The sequence below is a fragment of the Malaclemys terrapin genome, chromosome 12 (assembly GCF_027887155.1).
Source record: "Malaclemys terrapin pileata isolate rMalTer1 chromosome 12, rMalTer1.hap1, whole genome shotgun sequence".
Classification (NCBI taxonomy): domain Eukaryota; kingdom Metazoa; phylum Chordata; order Testudines; family Emydidae; genus Malaclemys; species Malaclemys terrapin.
Window position 1 is genome coordinate 39,037,642 of NC_071516.1, and position 14,216 is coordinate 39,051,857.

General features: G+C 44.0%; 1 protein-coding gene and 1 pseudogene across 1 annotated transcript; one reads left to right on the top strand and one right to left on the bottom strand.

Moving 5' to 3' along the window:
- Nucleotides 1-899: 899 nt before the first annotated feature.
- LOC128846497 (olfactory receptor 1020-like) lies at nt 900-1,834 on the top strand (annotated as a pseudogene).
- A 10,971-nt stretch (nt 1,835-12,805) lies between these two features.
- On the bottom strand, nt 12,806-13,783 carry LOC128845993 (olfactory receptor 11A1-like). The gene has a single exon (XM_054045088.1). It carries the CDS (start codon nt 13,781-13,783, stop codon nt 12,806-12,808), a length of 978 nt encoding a protein of 325 aa, XP_053901063.1.
- Between the last annotated feature and the right edge of the window lie 433 nt (nt 13,784-14,216).

The following is a 14,216-nucleotide window of genomic DNA, read 5'->3' on the forward strand; positions in this document are numbered from 1 at the left end:
CTGTGCTACACAGGAGGTGAGACTCTGGTGCCCCCTTCTGGCCTTAAATGCTTTGGCTCTATGTGATGTTAAATGCACAGCATGACACGGTCCCAATCTCCTCAGAACACTTCATAAAGGGGGTCAGTACAATTATCTTCATTTTACACAGGAGATAATTGAGGGACTGAGAGTTGGATTGATCGCTCAGCGTCACACAGAGTCAAGAATTAACTTCAACTCTCCTGACCCCCACAATGGTGCTCTGTCATTGGGATGTCACAACCCTAAATGTGGATAAGATCTGTATAGAGTGTGTGAACAAATGATTTTTTGGTTCACTGGCCAACCAAAAAAGTCAACACAAAAAATGTTTTGGGTCACACAAAATGTTTCGCTTGACCCGCCATGATACCTTGTGTTTTATTTTCAAGTTTTTGGGGTATTTTTTACCTTTTAAGAATAACATTGAAATGCAAATTAAAACAAAAAGTCATTCTAAATAGAAAAATCAGGTTTTCTTTAAGAAATGTGAGAACAAAACATTTCAGTATTTTGGGATTTTCTGTCTGTTTTTGACTGAAACAATTTGGTGAATTTGATACGAATTTACAAAATACTTCAATTGACCCAGATGCTCATTTTTCAGTGAAAAATGTCCCTAGATTTAGAGACGTCTGACCTGAATGATAAGGTTTGTGGTTGCAGTAATTGACAGACCTTTTCAGGGTACCTCAAGGAAGAGGTTGGATGACTCCAACAGAGATAGCAGGCCTCCCTATGTTATCCAGGAAAGGTGTCTTGACCCAACATTTAGGCTGGTGGGTATGTAAATATTAATGGAATTTAAGTGCCATTCTGCTAGAAGACAAGTGTATCACTCTGATATCATATTTGCTCAATGCCCTCTAGTTAAACCCATGGCGAACACAGATCAGGGAAACCAAACGTCCATCACAGAATTCATCCTCCTGGGATTCTTCCTGAACTGCAAACCCACCTTTTCCTGCGGTTTCTAGTGATCTACATTGTGACCATGGCTGGGAACATCCTCATCATTATGCTAGTTGTCACTGATTGACACCTTCACACCCGTATGTACTTCTTCCTGGTGACCTTGTTCTTCTTGGAGACCTGTTACAACTCCACCATCCTGCCCAGGATGCTGGCCAGTATCCTGACAGGGGACAGAACCATTTCTCGCCTTGGTTGTATTGTACAGTTTTATTTCTTTGCTTCTCTGGTGGGTTCAGAGTATTGTCTCTTGTCGATGATGTCTTATGATCGGTATTTAGTGATATGCAAACCGTTGCATTATGCAGCCCATATGAGTGGAAGGTTCTACTTCTACCTAATGGCAGGGTCTTGGATTCATGGCTTTGTAGCAATTGCTATAATCGTATCCTTAATGTCACAATTAAAATTCTGTGGCCCCAGTGAAATTGACCATTTTTTGTGTGACTTCATCCCGGTGATGAAACTCTCCTGTAGTGACAGCCACTTGATGGAACTTATGATGTTCATATTCTCATCCTTATTTACTCTGCCCCCATTTGTATTAACCCTGGCATCCTATACTTGTATCATCATCACCATTCTGAGAATCCCTTTCAGCACTAGGAGACAAAAAGCTTTTCCCACCTGCTCCTCTCACCTCATGGTGGTTACAATTTTCTATGGGACCCTGATCATTGTGTACCTGTTACCAAGAACCAATACCATAAGAGCCCTGAACAAATTGTTCTCTGTCTTCTACATTGTCCTAACTCCTATGGCCAATCCCTTCATATTCAGCCTGAGAAGCGAAGAGGTCAAGGGGGCCCTGAGAAGAGCTATCAGGAAAATGCTTGTATGACAGAGGGCAACCACCTGCAGTCTCGTGGATAAACTTTATTGAATTAAGAGTAACTTCATTGTATAAAATGCAATTGTTTACGTGTTGTTGTGGGATTGTATGTGACTTCTTTAGGAGACTTGGTTCATGTAAATCTTGGGAAATGTTAGGAACTTCAAACAGTGTGAAGTTTAAAAATTAAGCCATTTTCCCTATGCAAAAGGAAGTTGCTTGAAGATTCGCCTGGTAAGGGGACCTGTTGTCTGGCTGATTACCTATTCACAATCTCTTAAAAGGACTGGATAAAGGATTCACAGATTCATGGGGGTTCTTGTTCTGAGCAAAAGGTGTTATGAACCTGAAACCAAAGGAAAACCTGATTGGATTTGGAATGATTAATCACCTCCCAGAACCCTTGATGTAGGTAAGGTGGACTCTGATAAGCTGGTTAGGATGTGTGTAGGTCCTTTTATTGGTTTAATATGTTTTTTCTGCAATGCTTTCACCTTAAAACAAATGAGCTTGCTTCAAAAGATCTGTGTGGTAAGTTAACTGTGGTAATTCCACTGTGCCCCATCTCAGAAGAGAAAGCAAAACAGGCCTGCATAGGCAGACTGTCTTGTGCTGGGGATATCACAGTGCAGGAAGGCAGCCAGGTGTGATACTCTGCACCCCATATTCACCATAGTGATATGATTATGAAATAATTATGATGCATCTTGTAAAAAATATGTCATGTGAGGTGTCAATGGAAAGGTTATGGGTTGCTGAATATGATTATCCTATTTGTAGGTGTGTATCATCTTTGTATCTGAAGTTATGAATATTGACTATGTACCTGTATTTCAAATGTTCTTGCTCCTGTGCTAACACCCACAAGGTACTTTACATCCAGTCAAGTTAGCACATTGTGAATGGCCTATTCAACTTGAATGGCCCATCAACAAAAACAATGGGCCATGGGAAAATCTTAGCCTCACCTGATAAGCTTTCCTGTGGACACTTCAGCCAAAATATGGGTAATGGCTGCCATGACTCATTGAAGCATGCGAGGGCATGTGACTAAATCATGAAATATTGGACTCCATTTTGGTGCCTGTACTTTTGCAGAAACTGTGCTGGGGGCTTTGTTTGGGATAATGAAGTTCCCCACCACATGGAAGAAGCTATAAAAGGGGAAAGTGACATAATCACAGGGCCTCACTCCCCCTAAAATGCAACACCTGCAAATACCTAAGGAACAAACACTGAACGGGAGAAGGAGATCCCAGGTGGGAAAGAAGAAAGCTTGGAGGACTATTTTTGATATCTAACAGGGTGAGACACTGTTGATTCAAATCCTGTCTAGTTTATAAGGCTTAGATTGCATTCTTCTTTATTTCTTAAGTAATCTGCTTTGATCCCTGTACTCGTTACTTATAATCACTTAAAATCTATCTTTATATAATTAATAAATTTGGTTTATATTTTTACCTAAAACAGTGCATTTTTCTAGAAGTGCTCGGGGAATCTGCTCAGGAACAAAAACGGGTGCACTGTCCTCTCCACTTTGAGGGAGGGGTGGACTGGGTAATAAACTTCTACTGGTCAGGCTTTTGACCTGGCAAGATGGTACAGCTCTGGGGTCCTAGCCTGGGGAGCTGGGGAGAAGTCTTCATGTAACTGCAGCTGTGTAAGGTTTGTGTGAGTGCAAGACCAGGGGAGGTCTGCATCTTGTCACAGCAGCACAGTGTAAGAGGGAGTCCAGGCTGGTGAGACAGAAGGCTCACTGGCACCCGAGTTCCAGGTTGAACACCAGTGTTCCATCACAGCAGGAAATACCCTGGTCAGGAGGGAGAGGGAGAGATGGGTGTCCACCCAAAACGGGCAATGGATGGGGAACTGGGAGACCTTGCTGAACCTTAGAGGGGGACTGTAGGTGCAGTTGCTCCTTTCCCACAAGAATTCAGAGATTGCAAGATGATGGTGTGCAGGGCAAAATGAAATGGAGCACGCCTCACGTAATCATGAGGGAAGGTCCTAGAAATCCTCTCGCATATTAATCCTTTCTCATCGAGCCATTCTGGACATCCATGGACAGCATGTGTGATTGGGACAGGTCATACCCACCTTCTACTGAAATTAGACTCAGTCTCTCACTCTGAAGTAATTGGGATTTAAACATGCTCAGCATCTCACAGAATTTGGCCTCTCTCTTTCACACAACATTTTCAGACTGTTTCTCTCGATCTGTCTATTTAACAGTCCATGTACTGCTGATTGGAGGTGGTGGACTTGCCATTGTATGGAGGTTTTAAAATGCATATTTCATTTCTAAAAGGCATATTTCAATCTATCTTCTGAGGAGACAAATATATGGATTGTGTATACAGGAGGTTAGATGAGATCAGGCGTTCTCAACCTTTCCAAATGACTGTACCCCTTTCAGGAGTCTGATTTGTCTTGAGTACCCCCCAGTTTTACCTCACTTAAAATCTACTTGCTTACAAAATCAGGCATAAAAATACAAAAGTGTCACAGTACACTGTTACTGAAAAATTGCTTACTTTCTCATGTATACCATATAATTTTAAAATAAATCAATTGGAATCAAAATATTGTACTTACATTTCAGTGTGATACTTGAGCCTGTTTTTCACTTGTGAGCCTTATCTGAATCCCAAGCCCTCCCACCCGGAGATGGAGCATGTAACTTAGCTATGCGTGGGGCCCCAGGCAATTGCCCTACTTGCCAACTCCTAATGCCAGCCCTGCATTTGTGACTCCCCTAAATCCATCCTATGATCATCTTTGGGGCTGCAAGGCCCAGGTTGAGAAATACTGAATGTAGATGAGTTGAGTACCTCCTGGAAGACCTCTGAGTACTCCCAGGGGTACACATACCCTTGGTTGAGAACCACTGGAGTAGATTATCATAGATTATCAACCCAATGGAACTTGTATGTCTCTATGTCTATCTAGAGAGGGGACTTGAAGTGGGATCTTCCACATTCTGGGCTAGGCCACTGGGCTAAAAGTTGGAAGGTAGGCATCACCTTCTCTAGTAGGCTCTTGAAGAGGCCCCAATCTGGCAGATGTGCTCAAAGTGTGTCTATCTCCTGGTTTGTGGTTCCCACTGGACTTCACTGTGAGATAGGCATCCAGGCACCTGCCTGAGGTATCTGTGTACAAGCCCAGAGGCACAAAGTTAGCTGCCTAAAAAGCATTTACAGTGAAAATGTAGGTGCTGGATGAGTTTCGGCACCAATAAGCTTAGGCAGCAGCTGAATGTGGCAGTGGCATTTAAACACTGGATTTAGGTGCCTAAGATATAAATTAGACACCTAAGTCACTTTGTGAATATGGCCCTTAGGACCAGATTTTAAAGGTATTTAGGCACCTTGTGGGATTACCAAAAGTACCTAGGTGCCCATTATACGGTATTATATGATTCCCACCCCTCACCCTCTGCTTCCCCAGTGCCCATTATACAGTAGAGCTGCCCCCTGCCCACCCCTCTCTCTCTGCTGCCCCTAGTGCCCATTATACAGTATAGCCACCCCTTCCTCATCCCCACCCTCTGGTGCCCCTAGTGCCCATTGAGGGAATTGAACCTGCATCTCTGGACAACTTCCTTTTCCTCATCTTATTCCTATCACATTTTTTCAACATAGTGAGGTTATTCATCCTTCTCAATCCACAAAGGAAAAGGTAAATAGAGAGATATCAGTATCCATGCACCATATTCCCTCATTTATAAATGCAAAGATTTTGTTAACCCTTTTAGTCACAGCCTCATACTGACAGCTCAGGTTCATCTGGTTATTCACCAAGACCCATAAGACCATTTCAGAATCATGGCTTTCCTGGGTCCAGCTCAACCTCCTGTAAGCATGGCCTATATGCTGTAGACCTCATTCATGGCTGTGTTGCTCAGTTTACATGCTGTTACCCCGGTGTAAAACTGGATGAGTACAGAGGAGATTCAGGAGTCAGGACCACTGGCTGGTATTTTCAAAGCAGTTTAACAAGGATGATGTTGTGGTGGGGGTGTGCTATAGACCACCGGATCAGAAGGATGAGGTAGGTGAGGTTTTCTTTGGACAGCCAACTGAAGTTTCCAGATCACAGGCCCTGATTCTAATGTGGGAATTTCAATCACCCTGACATCTTCTGGGAGAGCAATACAGCAGTGTACAGACAATCCAGGAAGTTTTTGGAGAGTGTTGGGGACAACTTCCTGGTACAAGTGCTGGAGGAACCAACTAGGAGCTTACCTTGACCTGCTCCTCTTGACCTGCTGCTTACAAACAGTGAAGAATTGGTAGGGGAAGGATAAGTGAATGGCAACCTAGGCAGCAGTGACCATGAGATGGTTGAGTTCAGGATCCTGACAAAATCAGTTTAATGGCTTAATGAGGAACTGTTGTATTAATTGGGTTGGAATATTTGGGCCCAAAGAGTCAAAGGTATTAACATGACCCTCTCATTATCCAGTATTTAACATTCCTAAACCCTGGCTTTTAGAGTCATTCTGATCCTCTCTTTCTGGCCCAGTGCCTCCTGAATTTATATACACAGTGGAGCAGCATCAAGAGGAGACACTCAGAGAGATATGCCTCAGAGACTATCCTAGGGCCCTGTAGTTTGGCCATGCATCTAAGAGGTTGGAAACTCCTGTTCAAATCCATTCTCCAAATCAGGTGGCCAGGGAGAGTTGAGATCAGGTCTCCCATGGGCTGGTTTAATACTCTTACCACTGGGCTAAACATTATAAAGGCGACCTCCTTTCTCCCCTGCTGTGGAATTAGCCCCGCACTGAAGCCTCTTACCTGATCATGCCCTGCAGGTGAGATAGGCAGCGGAATGCCTCTCTTCACCAGGTTTGCAGATCCCGCTGGAGTTAGGCATGAGATAGGTGTCCTAACACCTGCCTGAGACATCAGGGCACTGTCCAGGAGTGGGAACGTGGGCACCCATGGTGGGATCCACGAAGCGATTCAGGTGTTGCAGCACTGAGTGTTGCAATGCTGAGAAAATCACAGCAGCAGCACTGCAATTCACAAAGCTGAGTTAGGAACCTGGGCTCCCTGTAGAATGAAAGGAGAAAGAGAGAGGTGCAGAATGAGAACGAGATCCACGAGAGCCAGCACCTTAGGCAGGGAGCTGCATAAAGTAGCCAAGGGGAGAAGCCGATGAGAGGGGTGTGTGTGCTAAGCCCTGCCCCTCTCTTGGATCTAGGTGCTTGTGATCCCTGAACAGGAACCTGCAACCTGGAGTCAGGTGGTTTAGACTTCTAAGCTGCTTCTTGTGGGAATGAGTTTGGCACCTGCCCTACTCCACACATAACTGATGGGAAGGGAAGAGGAGATGCCCACCTTATAACTTTTATCCCAGTGGTTGGAGCACTCAGCTGGACTAGGGGAGATCCAACTTCAATTCCCTCCTGTAGTGGGGCGGCTCCCCCAATCCAGCGGAAAAGGGGTTAAAGTCAGCCCTGGGAGAAGGTTGTGGTTGAGAGCTGCTAAACTGGGCTGATTTGGGGAAGCTGCCACATCTGGGCCATGCCCCAATCAGGCCACAGCAGGCCTGTATAAAAGGCTGTAAGCCAGAGGCCCAAGAGTCTCTCTCCAGGCTGGGAGAGAGCAGGGCCTGGCTGCCTGCAGAAAGGGTACTGGGAGTGAAGCAGGGCTGGGGAAAGGCCAGAGGAGCAGGGAAGCTCCAAGCTGGCAACTCCCCAGGCTGCAGGGCCTGGTCCAAGGCCCATAGAGGTACTGGGAGGCAGAAGAAGGCAGCAGGTCTGAACCCCCTTGCCTGTGATGAGTGGCTTTTACACTGCAGTCTGCCCCAGGGAGCGGGGGCTTGGTGATGACTGGCAGTAGGCCAGATTGAGGCAAGGTGGGGATTAGAGGGTTGGGGGTTTCCCAGAGAGGAGAGACCCTTAGATACTGGTTGGGGTATTGTCAGGGGGCAGCCCCAGGGTAAAGGGGCACTGGGGTCCGGGAGGGACACGGGGCCAGCTACAAGTGGGACACCGGCCTGCAGAGGGTACCCAGGCTGGAAAAGAGTTAATTCCCTGAGATGACCAGCAGGAGGCGCCGCAGGGTTGGGTCCCACACCTTTACACCTCCTCTCTGCCAGAAGTGGAGAAAGGATTTCAACGAAGGCCTCCTTCCTCTTAGGAGAGTGCTCTAAGCACCGGGCTATGGGATATCCCGCAGTCGGCCTCCCTCCAGTTCTGTTGAAGTTGTTCCATTGTGGATAAATCATGAAAGTGTCATTGGAACAGGAGGACTGGACCTCAGGTCTTCCACTTCCCAGGAGGTGGCCTAGCCACTAGAATACAGAGTCATTCTGACTCTCAGTCTCTCTCTCTCTGGCCCAAGGACTAGTTAAGTATTTATCCACAATGGAATAGTCATTTGGCCAGAGAGAGAGAGAGAGAGATAATGGACCTATTCATATTACTTTACGTTTTTCCAACACAAAAAGTAAAGGCATCACCTGGAAAGCTTTAGGCAGCACCACTGTTGGCTAAATCTCAAAATAATGAGATAGGATAGTGAAATCGATAAACTTTATTGACCAGGTCGGCACTGCTTGATCATCCACACAGCACTGATGGAAGTCTCAGGATCTGATCTCTGGATTATGGGATAGCTCTTTAATGGAACTACCCCAGTTCACACCAGCAGAGGATCTGGGCTCTTACAATCTGTGAACCATGCTGGGTAATTTTGCCATCAGTTAATGGTAACATGTTTAATTTTGCACTGAGCTAGTGGCTCTCATTCCCCACTTTGTAACACCTATTTGTGACCAAATAATTCCTAATTTACACTGGTGGGATTGAAAAGAGAATCAGGCCCATTTACTTCAGTGAAGTTACTTCTGATTTACACCACAGTAGAGGAGAATCAGCCCCACTAACTCTGATGGAGTTACTCGAGATTTACACAAGGCTGAGTGAAAGGAAACTCAGACCCATTGACTTGAATAGCTCAGTGGTTTGAGCACTGGCATGCTAAACCCAGGGTTGTGAGTTCAATCCTTAAGGGGGCCACTTAGGGATCTGGGGCAAAATCAATATTTGGTCCTGCTAGTGAAGGCAGGGGGCTGGACTTGATGACCTTTCAAGGTCCCTTCCAGTTCTAGAAGATGGGATATCTCCATATATAAATAAAATACTCCTGATTGTCATCAGTATCCTGCAGTATTTTACACCCACTTTGCACAAATGTAAATTGTTATGATAATTAGCTTCCCAATAGGAGATACTATACTGAGAATGTGACTAGGAATTTGGTGAACACTGCTAGATGAGATAGAACAGGACATGCAGAGGAAGGACTAAAGGCTGAATGTCACTTTGCCTTAGCTCTATCTCTTCATGCTCACACACACAACATAAATTACTACATAAAGTAGCAGATGGAAGTTAAACCACTAACTCCACTAAATCCCACCCTAAGTGGTGAAAACGCTAGACCAGTGTGGGACTTCTTGGAACCATGTCTTTGGTTGGTATAAATCTGCACAACTCCATTGATTTCCATGGAGTTACACCGATTTACACCAACTGAGGATCTGGCCTTTGTGTCTCCAATGCCCTTTGTGAGAATGTGTTCTGTAATGTGCACATCTGCAACACTAGGAAATGACTGAGAAACTCCGTATCAGTTGACTATAGAATCATAGAATATTAAGGTTGGAAGAGACCTCAGGAGGTCATCTAGTCCAACCCCCTGCTCAAAGCAGGACCAACACCAACTAAATCATCGCAGCCGGAGCTTTGTCAAGCCGGGCCTTAAAAATCTCTAAGGATGGAGATTCCACCACCTCCACAGGTAACCCATTCCAATGCTTCACCTCCCTCCTAGTGAAATAGTGTTTCCTAATATCCAACCTAGACCTCCCCCACTGCAACTTGAGACCATTGCTTCTTGTTCTGTCATCTGCCACCACCGAGAACAGCCTAGCTCCATCCTCTTTGGAACCCCCCTTCAGATAGTTGAAGGCTGCTATCAAATCCCCCCTCACTCTTCTCTTCTGCAGACTAAATAAGCCCAGTTCCCTCAGCCTTACCTCGCAAGTCATGTGCCCCAGCCCCCTAATCATTTTCATTGCCCTCCGCTGGACTCTCTCCAATTTGTCCACATCCCTTCTGTAGTGGGGGGGACCAAAACTGGATGCAAAACTATAGTTTATACACAGGCTATAGACAACTGACCATCCATCATAACAGAATGGTGTGTTTGCTTCACACTAAACTGTGCATGTGTGGTCATGGGAGGGTGGGAATGGGATCAACCACATAAGTGGAAGTCTCCATATCCCATTTCCAGGGTCGTTAGCCAAGCAACATGAGAAATTACAAGGAAACCACATATGCACTGATAAGACAAGAGATTTATCTCTTCATCGTGTCACCCATTATTTTGCTCAGATTCCCTTTTACCTCAGGGTGATAGTTGTGTAAGGCAGAGCTAGCAGTTTCTTGGTATCAAGGCTCGACTTGTGTCTCAAGTAGATTAGGCTGCCGTTCCCATAGTATAATGTCACCACCATCAGCTCTGAGGAGCAGAAGGAGAAGGTCTTGCATCTCCCCTTAGCTGATGACATCTTTAGGGTGGTTCAGATGATGTGGACGTAGGATGTAGGATGTTAATCGTCTGTATAACATGGGCCATAGAACTTCCCCAAAATAATTGCTAGAGCAGATCTTTTAGAAAAAAATATCCAATTTTGATTTAAAAATCGTTAGTGATAGAGAATCCACCACGACCCTTGGTAAATTGTTCAAACGGTTAATTACTCTCACCTTTGAAAATGTACTCCTTATTTCCCATTTGAATATGTCTAGCTTCAGCTTCCAGCCATGGGATTGTGTTACATCTTTCTCTGCTAGATTAAAAAGCCCATTATTAAATATTTGCTCCCCATCTAGGTACTTATAGACTGTAATCAAGTCACACCATAACTTTCTCTTTGTTAAAATAAACAGATTAAGATCTTTGGACCTATTACTATAAGGCATGTTTTCTAATCCTTTAATCATTGTCATGGCTCTTCTCTGAACCCTCTCCAATTTCTCAACCTCCTTCTTCAGTTGTGGGCACCAGAACTGGACACAGTCTTCCAGCAGCGATTGCACTAGCACCAAATCCGGAGATAAAATAATCTTGCTATTGCTACTCAGGAGTTCCCTGTTTGTGCTCTGCTAGCAGTTGAGGTGTGAACACCAAGGGAGGAGAAACTGTTTCTGTAGTTGGATAGCCATTCACAGTCTTTGTTTAATCCTGATCTGATGGTGTCAAATTTGCAAATGAACTGGAGCTCAGCAGTTTCTCTTTGGAGTCTGGTCCTGAAGTTCAGGACACACCTCAACTGCTAGCAGAGCATCTCACCCTCCCTGATTGAATTAACCTCGTTATCTCCACACTGATATATACCTGCCTCTGGAGATTTCCATTACTTGCATCTGAAGAAGTGAGGTTCTTACCCATGAAAGCTTATGCTCCCAGTACTTCTGTTAGTCTCAAAGGTGTCACAAGACCCTCTGTTGCTTTTTACAGATTCAGACTAACATGGCTACCCCTCTGATAACTGTGTACCTGTATTTCAAATGTTGGCTCCTGTGGTAACACCAACAAGGTATTTAGCCAGCACATTATGAAGAAAATATTCAAGTTAAATGGCCCATCAAAGAACACTTAACTCAAAATTAACCATGGAAGACACCTATCAACACTTAATGGACTTTGCTGTGAATGTTCTAACTAGAGTATGGGTAATTTCCTCTGCTATGACTAAGCAAAGCAGGCAGAGACATGTGACTTGCACATGAGACTCCAAACCCCATCTTGTTACCTGTAATTTTCCACTAACTGTGTTATGGGCTTGGTTTGAAACAATGGGTTTCCAATCCCATCCACATGGCAAAAGCTATAAAAGGCCCTGGAAACATCTCCATTTTGCCTCTTTCCTGCTCAAACCTCTGAACTATGAATTTATACTAATGGGAGCATTCTAACCAAAGGACTGAGGACCTTCCAAATCATTTGGGAGCAACCAGAGACTTAACAAGCCAGCAGTTTATTTAATCATTGCTACAAGCCTGATCCAAGAACCTTGCAATTATTGTATGCATTTGATTCCTTTAACCAGTTTTAACTCTCACCTTCTTAAGGATTGGCAGCAGTGTGGTTACTGGGTAAGATCTGAGTTATATATTGACCTGGGTATGTGGCTGGTCCTTTGGGATCTGATTTGGGCAGGGGTAAGCCATCAATGAGAACACTGGGCACACCTGTACAGTTATCATCCCTCTCAGAGTTATTTCAGGTATTAGAACTGCAGTATGCAAATTATCAGGAAATGAAGAGTGCAGATTACTTGTTACCTCTGATGTCACCATGGCCCCATTTAAGTGTGACCTGAACTGCTGACTTGGACATGTGTACACTTTATTCCTAATTTAATGATTAGACACAATTTTCTTAACAATATAGCTTCATTAAAACCCACTGTCTTCAACTGTAGCCTACACACATATTTCAAAAGAGATTTAATGTTACGGAAAGTGTGAAGAGAAAGTTTTATTCCAGTTTTAAGATCACTTGGGACAAACCAAGGAGAGATGACATATGCTAAATTCATTAAAGAGCACGTCTTTAATTCTTTTATACTCAAGAACTAATTAAGATATTTACTTGAAAAGTTATCCACACTGAGAGAATAAAAAATCAAAGTTCAGGGAGGAGATGTGTTATTCTCCAAACAGTAGCATGGGAGGGTGGTAAAGTGCATGTCTCAAGATTTGGCTTTTTGTCCAAAATTTCCCCAAATTCTGGCAGATGGCCAGAGGTAGGCAACACCCATACTCCACCTTTGGATTAAGGGACTCCTGATCCTGAGAGTCATCAGTTCAATAGGACCATAGAGAGTAGTATGAGCTACACACATGATTCAAGTTTGCAAGATCATATCCCCATGATTGGCCCATTTTATGTATTAGCTAGAAATATCTGATTTCTTGCAAAACACAAAAAATCTAATGACAGTTTTCCTCAAGGCTTCCTTCACTTCCTTGTTTCTCAGGCTGTATATGAGGGGGTTGACCAATGGGGTCAGGACTCCATAGAAAACAGAGAAGACTTTGTTCAAGTCCCTCAGTGCATCAGAGTCTGATAGCAGGTACACAATGACTAGAGTCCCATAGAAAATTGTAACCACAATGAGGTGAGAGGAGCAGGTAGAAAAGGCCTTCTGCCTCCCAGTGGTGGAAGGGATTCTCAGGATAGTGAAGATGATACAAACATAGGATGCCAAGGTCAATAGAAATGGAGGCAGTGTGAATATGGAGCAGAGTATGAAAGCAGTAACATCCAGCATGTGGGTGTCACTGCAGGCCAGTTTTATTACTGGGCTTAAATCACAAAAGAAATGGTCAAGTTCATTGGGGCCACAGAAAGTGAATTGTGACATTAGTAACATTGTTGGCAAAGGAGCCAGAAATCCACTTACCCAAGAGCAAGCAGTCAACTGGAAAGAGAACTGTCCATTCATAAGAGCGGCATAATGTAGTGGTTTGCATATTGCTAAATACCGATCATAAGACATCACTGATAAGAGAAGGCATTCTGTAGCTAACAGAGAACCAAAAATATAGAATTGTGTGATGCAACCACCAAATGAAATGGTTCTGTCTCCAGTCTGGAGACTGGCCAGCATCCTGGGCAGGATGGTGGAGGTGTAGCAGGTCTCCAAGCAGGACATGTTCCCCAGGAAGAAGTACATGGGGGTGTGAAGGTTCTGATTAGCCACAACTAGTGCTATGATGATGATGTTCCCGGCCATGGTCGCAATGTAAATCACTAGGAAGAGCAGGAAGAGAAGAGTTTGTAGTTGAGGGAGATTCCCAAATCCCAGGAGGACAAATTCTGTGATGATTGTTTGATTGCCCTGGCGTTTGTTTGCCATTGGTTTCATCTAGGGGAAATAAACAAATTCTGCAATTTATAGTCTAACTGCCATTTAAAAACAGTCTTCATTTTACTTCCGGCTTCCCCATGCTGGTTGCCATCCCAACAATAGAGTCAAGACTCCAGATGGTGGAGGTATTCTGGTTAAAATTTTCTAAAGTGTCTGTTAAATCACTTCAACCTTTTATGTTTACACCTCAGTTTCTGAGGACATGGCATCAATAACACAATTGTGTGTTTAACACACATTATTTTTATAGATTTCCTCCCCCTCCTAATATTACCTATATATTTCTCAAATCTCTTCTAAAGGGAATCACACAGTATGTTCATTTCTCTACAAGGATACCCCCCGTTCTTTTTCATAGCCATACACCATCTAGAATTTATGGGTAACATTTTCAAAAATGCCTCAGGGCCAAATTTTGAAAAGTATTCCT